Genomic DNA, 10,094 nt, shown 5'->3' with positions numbered 1-10,094 from the left:
ACCCGTCACATTAAACTCAAACGAAGTTTTGCCGAGTTTTATCCACGTGATGACGTCATTCATTGTTGCTGTCCATACCCCTCCGTTGGGTGTCGCTCGCAAGCCGACCTGTAAAAAAAAACATTACGAATAATATTTTTTTAAATAAGAAAAAAGTAATATTCCTTATCAGCTTGTGGTTTGGGGTGCGAGTCTTGCATTTTAAAGCTAAGTGTTTTATATAATGCATTTATGTCAGTTTTGCATTTCCAAGCTCGATGTTATACGTCCAATTATTTAAACGAACATATACTTGCATAATCTCTAAAAAAAAGTCTATGGCGACGAGGGTATGTGGACCAGATTTTCCCAATATTCCCACATTGTATATGCACATTCTATTCTATATGGGTGAGGTTCTACAGTGGGGCATGCCATGGGACCTGGGATTTAGGCCAGAGTTGGCACATAACCCCAACATTGTATATGCACATTCTATTCCTTATGGGTGAGGTTCTACAGTGGGGCCTGGGATTTAGGCGAGAGTTGGCACATAACCCCAACATTGTATATGCACATTCTATTCTATATAGGTGAGGTCCTACAGTGGGGCCTGGGATTTAAGACAGAGTTGACCCATTACGCAAATGTACTTTCACAATCAAACTTATAGTTGATTGTCCAAGTCACATTCTACCCAACGTTCTCACCTGCTGTTGCGCATCGACGCCCAATAAACAAATCAAAAATGTTAAAATACATTTTTTAAACATTTTAACTTTCGGATGCCTACCTAAAGCAGGTTATGACGTAACAAATGATCTACAAATGATGGAATAATAAAGAATAATACTCGAGAGTTGTATAACCGCGTATTATGGCGAAATAACATCCTATGATTATAAAGTAATATAGATACGATACCGTTAGTACAAAATATCCCCTATATTTTCTAATCGTGTTTTTAACATTTAACGCAACTTTAGAGTCGTAGGGATACAGTAATATAATTTCGTTAACATTCTTTATTTACCACTAAATAAGACATAACAGAAAAAAAGGGAATGTCCCATCTTACCCCATACTACTTATTCTAGTATCTAAAAAAATAACAAACCTATAAAACGAACAATCGAATAAATTCGCATTTTTAGCTTTCGCCTGTGACGTCATAAAGGTAAATAATTTGAATTCTAAACGAGACAAAAATTATTTCATAATAATTTCCACCGTAAACCAACGTAAACAAAGTTTGCAAACTCGTTTTAGAATCAACATCATATATTTATCTCTTCTAATGCAATAGCGAGGTGCAAAGTAATTAAACAGAAGATTAGCAACAAAACACCAGTGGTTAAAACATGCCACAGGTAAAAACTACTTAGGAAAAGTTGCAAACATAAAGACACGGCTCCTAAACCCTTAACAAACCAATAGCGACCCACCAATATGGGACTATACAAGTTGCGACTGTGACATCATAAAACGTGAAACCCGTGAAAGCGCGAGGCCTGAGTGAACATCCGATGTTATGAACAAACAAAACTTCAAAAACAATGCAATGACGTCACAATGCAGTCGCGACCGGGACTTTCTCATACATATAGGGTTTATCTAATAAAATAAAGTTTAATATTATCACAGTTATCTTAAATATTTAGGATTTAATACTAATCAAGTCAAGAGTTTTAACACGAGTGTTCGGTTTCATAAATCTCGTGCCTGCTTACGAGTTACCACATATGTAACTTTGTGGGTGATTGTTGTTCTGTAAGGTTGACAACTTAGATAACCCATTAGTGACAAGTAAGTTGGAGCAATGTTTGATAAGTGTCTTGCCCAAGGACACATACGCCTACAATGGCAGCAACAACAAGCCTTGAACCCTGTATTTAAAAATGATGGAGTAGTTTTCAAAGCTATTAGTACACAACTTCTTTAAACCACAACAGACCACGCAATAAACGCGCATCTTTGTTTCCACCTAGCGGATAAAGCCAACGTCAAGTTGTGACAATGAACAGACATGCGAGAGGTTGATTGGTTTACTCTGGTTTCGTGGGTTACATAGCACCAGTGTGTGTGCAGCGGAGGCAGAAATTATGCAAACGCTTATATACTTGTTATTATAGTAACATTAGCAAACTATACTTTAAATATGTTTTTAACCGCGTATAAGACTTCCATTTGCTATATTTTGTATTTTAGTTTTAATCATTCTTTAATCTTACGATGAGGGAATAAAAATGATTATTATTATACAAGACAAGATAGCGGTTTTAAGCATATAGAAGCTTATGCTTATGCTTACATAAGCAGAAATATTATGAATTTGAGCGTTCGTGTGTTAGCACAGTCGACATTACTTTCAATTAACTTATAAATATATGACAACTTAGAGTTGCATCAACACAAATCCCGTATTAAAGGATCGGGTGCTCCAAACATCAGATCGGGATCTGTTTTGCGAAATTTATTATACAGTTATTCCGTATTTAAAGTTGTAATTATATTTCATTGGCTGCTACCAGGCATCCTAGTTGTTTAAATTGTTTTTCTGTCACAATTAATTCAAGGATTTTTATTAAAATTTTATTTAAATTAATGCTTTGTCTATATTCAGTGAGGTTTTATGCTTTATTCATAAACTTGTGCCAAAAATTCACTTCCTAAAATAAATACAGTATACCTGGTAGCAAGAAATACAATGTACATTAAAGCAGGGACAGATAAGTATTTAAATACGTAGGTTTATATTCTTAATCGGATCCCTATATAACAACGTGGATATAAAGACAAACCAAGGATTCAAAAATAAAGGTAAATAGTGTAATTGATGTTTGTAATATAGTAGGGTGGGAAAGATGGGACACCTGTTCATTCTATTTACTCGGCCCATTTGGTAGTGGTAGTAAACAAAGAACATTCAAGGAATTATAAAACCATATCCTCACAACTCCCATAGACCGATATTAATTGTTTAAAACATGATCAGCATATTTGTATAATATGTAGTGAGGGTGTCCCATCTTCCCCATCCTACTATATCTAATATACTTTGTCGTAATCCTATAATAGAAATTGAATTTGAGTGACAATTCAACTAACAAGTTTGTGCATTAGTGCATTGTTTTTTTATTCATAGTGTGTCATTACGAGTTATCGTTTTACCACCAATTACAAAATAACTTATGCAAATACGTTTGCTGCTACGTATAAGAGACACTTATGTTAATTCTATTCAATGCTCTTAATTTATATTTATTTTTTTGTTTCTGCTAAAAATTAGTTAAGATGTTGCGTTCAACTACCACTGTGCAACGGACCGTGACGATCCCTAAACGAAAAGGTCAGTGGAGCATGACTGTCCACGTGGGTGATTTCAAACCGGAGGATATTGTGGTAAAGACGGTGAATAAACAAGTGGAGGTACACGCCGAAAAGTGGGGAGGGGGGGCGATGCAAGCCGATTTCACTCATAAGTAAGTGATTGTTAACCATTATTACGTCATAATCGTATTAATGCGGTTGCGAATGTAGAACGATTGTTTTCGAGGCGTTTTAAAAGTGCTGAATATTCCAGAAAATATGATATGTTTGTTACGTCACAAGCAACAATTGTTACGGTACAAGCAATCGTTGCGTCACAACCAGCAATGGTTACCATATTTAGAATGTTGGGTTTGTTAGTTTGATTACGTGGATAATATTGGAACGACTTCGATTGTCAGGAGATTTAGTGGATTATTGTTCCAGATGCCAGCTGCCCGCTTACGTAGATGCTACTACTGTGTCGTCACAATTATATCGGGATGGAACACTTATTCTACGCGCGTGCCCTGCACTGTGACGTCATAATTATATTAGAGAACTCCTTGCACAAAAGATTTTGTCAAAATTTATAAAATATTTAAGGATGTTTGTAAATAAATATAACTAAGAACTGGAAGTCGATTATATTGAAACAATCGGTTGATTATGACGTGTATAACGATCGACGCGATGTTCGAAATAATACGATTATTATGTCGTCACAAACCGATGTGTCTTACAAGAATATACCGCCGCATGAGCTGCCGTATAACGAGTGTGTAAATATCCAAACTCCATATTGCTACGAATCCAATACATTTATATAGGAGTTTAGTACATTTGTATATGAATCACATTACAGCTGTCGTTTCCTATATTACAAGTTAGTATATATTTTATACCATATAGACACTTATGTTTCGTTCCATTCATGACATGTATAAAATAGTTTGTCACTTTCAAATAAAACGTATATAGTAGGGTGGGGAAGGTGGGACACCTTCTCATTCTATTTTCTCGTCCCATTTTGTAGTAAATAAAGAAATATAAAACTATATCCTCACGGCTCCCATAGACAGTTCTTAATTGTTTAAAACACGATCAGTATGTTTGGATAATATGTACTAAAGGTGTCCCGTATTCCCCCTGCCTTCTATATTAATATATAGTCAGTGCATAAACATGCGAATACAAACTTAATCTTGTAGCACAGCCATAACATCTACACAAGTTTGAAAATTGCAACTCACCCGTTTGTTCCATTGCTTAAAGTATTGAAATCTTGTCCATTAACTTCTTGCTTGTTTAACAAACTTAACCACCTAAACCCTGTGTGGGAATTAAAGTATAGTAGGGTGGGGGGAGATGGGACATCTTAAGTACATCTTGTTAAACTAATTGATAGTGTTTTTAAACAACAACAGTCCATGGAAGTCATGAGAATACGTTTTTTTTATTCTTTGAATGTTCTTTGTTTACTACCAAATGGGACGAGAAAATATATTGAAAAGGTGTCCCATCTTTCCCCACCCTACTAAATATCGGGGGAAAAGTAATGGTAATGTTAACATGGTTGCATAAGAACAGATAATTACAGACATATTCATACACACATGATTATAAGTGCAATGAATCTATCGAATAACACAAGCAATAAATAGAAATCAGATTAATTACAGCGCAATTAACATAGAAAGCTTATTCTGCTAACAAATTATTAAACTAAAAGATGACATCAGAACGAATTTATGACATCACAAAATAGTTATGACATCACAATAAAGTTATGACATCACAATGAAGCTATGACATCACACATCTCGCATTGTGACATACTCTTGTCGTATTTCATCTCTCCCCACATGAACCAATCGGAATCCAGGTTTTTGTTTCCCGAGCTGAGCCCCGATTGATGATGTCACAACCACTTCTACCTCAGCCTAACAACAAGGAAAATAGTTTGGCAACTTGTTATTTTGCTGCAAAGTTTTAAGCTATTGTGGTTAGGTTGGCAATGTGAAGCTATTGTGGTTAGGTTGGCAATGTGATCAAACGGTACCGGGTTAGATACACAAGCTGCCTCCATTGTGGGCGTATGTGTCCTTGTGTGTCAAGACACTTAATGAAAATGGTTTCAACCCAGCGGTCACTTATGGGTTGTCTACATTGTCAGCCATGCATAAAAACAATCACCCACAAAGTTACATACGTGGTAACTTGTAAGTGAACATGAGGTGTATAAAACAGGACACCCGTAAAGTTACATTCATTCATTCAACTTACTGAATACAAATGTCACTGCTTTAATACTAAGAAATATTTTATAATAAAAAACGTTACATTCATTCATTCATAATAAGTAACCCCAACGTTACCTGTTCCCCCCACACCCCGCCACCATTTCTATGATAATGACCACACATCACCATCTTCACACCAGATGTAGCGAACTTATCCATGAGTGGAATCCTATGGTGGAGGGGAATGTTGAAGATCGTGTCTTCCTCCATGGGATCGGATATAAACGGAGGAATATGGGAGATGACGATCACTCGACTTCCTGATGCACTGCATGAATGAATGAATGAACTTAAATATCCTTGCATGGTGAGGCAACAACAGTCAATATAACCCGGGTGTTCTGTTTCATACACTTTGTGCCTGCTTACACATTACATTACCATGTTTTGTGGGTGATTGAATGAATGTAACTTATTTATCCTCGCATGGCGGGGCAATGACAGTTGATATGACATAGATGTTTTGTCTCATACATCTGAGGCCCGCTTACAAGATACATCTACGAATTAACCTCGTACAGCAGGCCAATGATAGTCGTTTTAATACATGTGTTCTGTTTTATACACTTAGCTTACAGATCTTGGACTTAAGCCAGAGTTGGCTCATTTACTCCTAAACTATTATATTTACCTTTTCAATTGTTCATCCAACCATTTGCATTGTTTGTTTGACAATTCCTTTGTCTCTGAATCGTTCTTATAATACTGACTGTTGATCACTATGTAGAAGACCCCACCCACCCAGAAACTGTAATAATCGTCCCCAAAAACAGACGTGTACATTCCAACTGATTCCGGTGTAGGGACATCCCCGATATCATGGTTACCGGGGGCAACAAGGATGGGAATGTCACGCTTCAATGATTTAAAAGATTTGCTTAAACTTTTGAGTTGTAGTTCACGAAGGTTGTCACCTGAGTAGAGGAATTGTTGGAGAAATTTCGAAAGAAGTTTAAAATATAAACAAAGTTACGGTCTTGGTATGCAACCGTGAAGCATGCAACTGGCAAGAATATATAACAATGGTGTTCTGTTTTCGTCCACCTCGTGAGTTACCACATACGTAGCTTTGTGGGTGATTGCTTTTCTATATGGCTGATAATTTGAACAACCCCCAACCGCTTGATTAGAGCAATTGCAATTAAGTGTTTCGCCCGGACACACACAGCAACAATAGCAGCAGCAACGTGCCTCGAATCCCTATCCTCTGGGCTAGAAACAAGTGCACTAACCAATGTGCTATACCATCGGGTAAAAGTTATGGATAAATATGTCCAAATAACCTGGATAAGCATTAGTGATGTCACCACCAAGAAAAACAAACTCTGGGTTGATTTGATTGACAGCTTCTACAAATTTATCTACAAGTAGAATCTCTTCGTCCCATTCGCTGCCTATAAGTTTAGTCATCATAATATAAAGTCAATGATTTTTATATTACAAATTGAATAAGATTTAAGAAGAAAAGAAAATTAGCAATGAAATAAGCGTTTTAAATCCTGCTTTGGATATGAATATAATAAAGTTTATATTTTTGTTATTCTATCATACAATTGTGTAAAGTGACACAACGAATACGACGGATTATGTTTAACAAGCTCCTTTCATGGCTTATGTTAATTAATGTTGTGTGTTTGTGTCTTGCTCAAAGACACAAATGTTAACAAGTCCACAACGGAATTATCTTAAACATAGAAATTTAATATTTAAACATAGAAACCTTATATTTAAACATAGAAACTTTATATTTGAACATAGAAACCTTATATTTAAACATAGAAACCTTATATTTAAACATAGAAACCTTATATTTGAACATAGAAACCTTATACTAAAATATAGAAACCTTATATTTAAACATAGAAACCTTTTATTTAAACATAGAAACCTTATACCTACCATCACCACCCCTCAACTTTGCGTGAATCATTCCTGGTTGGGGATCGGCTCCGAACACGAATGAATAATCGGCCACCCACTCCCCTTGTTCAGCTGTGTTGGCAACATAGAGATTTAATAATGTTGAGTATTGTAATTTGCACTAGTGAAGAATCCTCCTGTACGTTACAGATGAGGTTGGTGGAAATTTTGGTGGATAATGTGGGGGGAAGGAAATTGTTTTCTAGCAGTAATAAAGATAAAAGTAATTAAAACAACGAAGAGAAGCGAATTAGGAGAAAAACGCCAGCTATTAAAACACGCTACAGACAAAAACTACTTGAGGAAAAGTGTAAAATAGAAAGCGTAGCTGCTAAATCCACGATACTGTATAAACTAACTCACAGTGAGCTGTAATTAATAAAACAAACCAAGAAGAAATTGGAAGAAAATGATATGTGAAGACGCAATACACAATTAATACATGAAGGTTACCAATTGCATTATTAAATTATGATTCCACATGTTACACAGACTTACCTTTGCCGAACATTGGGACACAATTATTGGTTGGTTTGATAGAAAACGTCATCTTCACGTTTATAAAATCAATAATGACGTCATTAAAATACAGACGTTTTTCGTTAGGGGAATCACCTAAGCAAAAACTCAATAGAGAAAAAGTATAAAACATTTTTCAGTGAACCTGAGATGTATAAAGCCAGCACTTTGTTTAGATTTTTTACACTTGATAGTACCCTAACTTAAAAGTTGTGTGTTTAACGACTGTTGTTAATTCTCTTCTCTTTGTTGTTTTAACTAATCTGATATCGTAGTAGAAAAAAAAATTATTATATTTTAAAGCGAGCATTTAATTACTCTATTCAATAAAGGGTCACTTTCAAATTCCCCCCTTTTGACGTGTATGTTTGCTAAGAAAAACATGTTTAGTCATATCTCATATGACAGTTCTTAAACCCTCCTTGAAAAGTTGAAAACCTTATACAACCCTGAGTCCAGACCTATATTTGCCCAGCCCGTACCCCAGAGTTTACAGGTTCAAGTCTCGACACTGCCACCATAGTGGGTGTATCCACGAACATGACGCTTAACAACAATCTCTACAACCCACTGTGGTTTTTCTAAATGTTTTTTAGTGTATTTACTAGAAATATTATAAAATATAATAAAATTAAAATTCCGCCATTTTTCTATGTGTAGCCGCGCGCTTTTGTTGTTGTTCTATTGCAGTGTTCTCAGTTTTAATTGACTTCAATTCCAACATTGCTTCATTTAGTTTCACTTGAAGTTTTTTGGCAACACTCGGGTTTCTAAAAAAGTATTTGGTGATTACTTTTTTAAAATGAAGACGATTGTGTTATATATATATATATACATGTATATAACCCCTCTTCTACACAAATAGCAAACGTTTTCAATCTGCACAATGTTGTGTGTTGTGTGGTGCATGGTGTGGGTTTATGGGCACCCACCTTACACAGTTATATATATATATATTTTTGAAATGAAGACGATTGTGTCATATATATATATATATATACATATAGGCCATTATGTTTTTAACTGAACGAAAAATATACATAAAGTAAAATATGAATAAAAGTCATTAAGTGCCAAGTAGTATTTTTTTAACAAAAATTATTTTTTTAAGTAAAAATATTCTATTCTGTTAGGATCAGATCATATGGAACATTCCTTTACTTTATGTTAGGCTTTAGCTTTAACCTTTCCACCCATAGTTTCAGTGGATGATCTCACAAAACCTAAACAACAACCATTCCCACCTCTCCCTGTTTCTTGCCACTGATTCTTTTAACTTTTTCACCCTTGATTGAACTTGTTTGATTTTCGATTCATTTTTCACAAGTTCTTGATTTATTTTCCTTGAAATTGTTCGATTATTTAAATCTTTAACCTTCACTGCTTCTTGTAGTTGAAACTTTGGTTTTGTTGGCGTTTTCTTTTTGTCACCGAGTGCTTTGTTTAAAAAGTTGAACATCCCAGGTCGGTGTCGGTTAGGGAGATTCACCTTCTTAAGGTTTTTGTCCTGGAAAACAAATTTTAAGAAAAACACTCATTGTGGTATAACCACTGTTGTTACCCCACGACGCGAGAATGAACCAGGTAAATTCACAACTGTAAATAAAACAAGGCACCCCATGCTTGCTACTAAGTTGAATATCACTATCAACTTGGCACTGAGCACAAGGCCCACTATATCTTTTACACTTCAACTGCAGCAGTTTTTAAAGATAAACAAATTACTTTGTTTAAAACTTTTTACAAAACAGACAAAACTAATTACCAGTGCTGCCCGTCTTTTTTCTTTAATCCTCATGCAATGATCTAATGATTTTCCAACTGGCAACACTTCTACTTGGACAGGATCAACTCTCCCCTGCCCCCTGGTGCCCAAACCTTCACCCATCTTATACCTGAAGTTAAATATTTGATTAACAAAAAGTAAGTATATAAAATCTTTATAAATGTATATAAGTTATATTAAATTATATAACAGACATAAGAGATGTATTTCATCAACATAAATTTGTTTGTTTTAATTTAAAAAAAACATGTGATATTTTTTTATTAACAAGAACAGAA

The 10,094-nt window shown here is 35.1% G+C and overlaps 2 protein-coding genes and 1 long non-coding RNA gene across 6 annotated transcripts in view; 1 reads left to right on the top strand and 2 right to left on the bottom strand.

Moving 5' to 3' along the window:
- Positions 1–7: 7 nt before the first annotated feature.
- On the bottom strand, positions 8–8,191 carry LOC100177111 (serine/threonine-protein phosphatase CPPED1-like). Of its 3 annotated transcripts, XM_026836827.1 has the most exons (8): positions 8,010–8,191; positions 7,491–7,583; positions 6,875–6,985; positions 6,223–6,505; positions 5,667–5,859; positions 5,128–5,231; positions 4,542–4,620; positions 8–108 (listed from the first exon to the last, which is right to left on the bottom strand). In XM_026836827.1, the coding sequence occupies exons 1-7, from the start codon at positions 8,161–8,163 to the stop codon at positions 4,614–4,616; spliced, it is 945 nt and encodes a 314-aa protein (XP_026692628.1). In that variant the 5' UTR covers positions 8,164–8,191; the 3' UTR covers positions 8–108; positions 4,542–4,613. The 3 variants fall into 3 exon arrangements, with proteins under 3 accessions (XP_026692628.1, XP_009860161.3, XP_026692629.1); XM_009861859.3 differs by lacking the exons at positions 8–108; positions 4,542–4,620 and having other exon boundaries at positions 5,099–5,231; XM_026836828.1 differs by lacking the exons at positions 8–108; positions 4,542–4,620; positions 6,875–6,985 and having other exon boundaries at positions 5,099–5,231.
- On the top strand, positions 2,648–3,928 carry LOC104266177. The gene is made up of 3 exons (XR_003396393.1): positions 2,648–2,799; positions 3,269–3,461; positions 3,736–3,928. It is a non-coding gene; the product is annotated as an uncharacterized LOC104266177 (long non-coding RNA).
- A 111-nt stretch (positions 8,192–8,302) lies between the features above and the next one.
- Positions 8,303–10,094, bottom strand: part of LOC100184094 (zinc finger CCCH-type with G patch domain-containing protein-like) — a 6,047-nt gene continuing 4,255 nt past the window's right edge. Inside the window, exons 7-9 of one of the 2 annotated variants that reach the window (XM_018814036.2) lie at positions 9,796–9,925; positions 9,275–9,537; positions 8,303–8,800 (exon numbers count right to left, since the gene is read on the bottom strand). In XM_018814036.2, the coding sequence (XP_018669581.1) occupies positions 8,662–8,800; positions 9,275–9,537; positions 9,796–9,925 (532 nt within the window). In that variant the 3' untranslated portion in view covers positions 8,303–8,661. The remainder of the gene's footprint in view (positions 8,801–9,274; positions 9,538–9,795; positions 9,926–10,094) is intronic. The other variant, XM_002128255.5, reaches the window with a different exon arrangement.

The sequence above is a fragment of the Ciona intestinalis genome, chromosome 11 (genome assembly GCF_000224145.3).
Source record: "Ciona intestinalis chromosome 11, KH, whole genome shotgun sequence".
In the NCBI taxonomy this organism is placed as follows: domain Eukaryota; kingdom Metazoa; phylum Chordata; class Ascidiacea; order Phlebobranchia; family Cionidae; genus Ciona; species Ciona intestinalis.
Note: the sequence above shows the minus strand (reverse complement) of the source record. Positions and strands in the feature narration are given on the sequence as shown.

Bases quoted from the DNA above. Each gene is read 5' to 3' on its own strand.
- LOC100177111 (XM_009861859.3), bottom strand. From the start codon at position 8,163: ATGTTTTATACTTTTTCTCTATTGAGTTTTTGCTTAGGTGATTCCCCT. The intron at 5,860-6,222 runs GTAAATATAATA...TCATTCATGCAG, and splicing joins TTGGATGAACAATTGAAAAG to TGCATCAGGAAGTCGAGTGA. The intron at 5,232-5,666 runs GTAACGTTGGGG...CCTTGTTGTTAG, and splicing joins GCGGGGTGTGGGGGGAACAG to GCTGAGGTAGAAGTGGTTGT.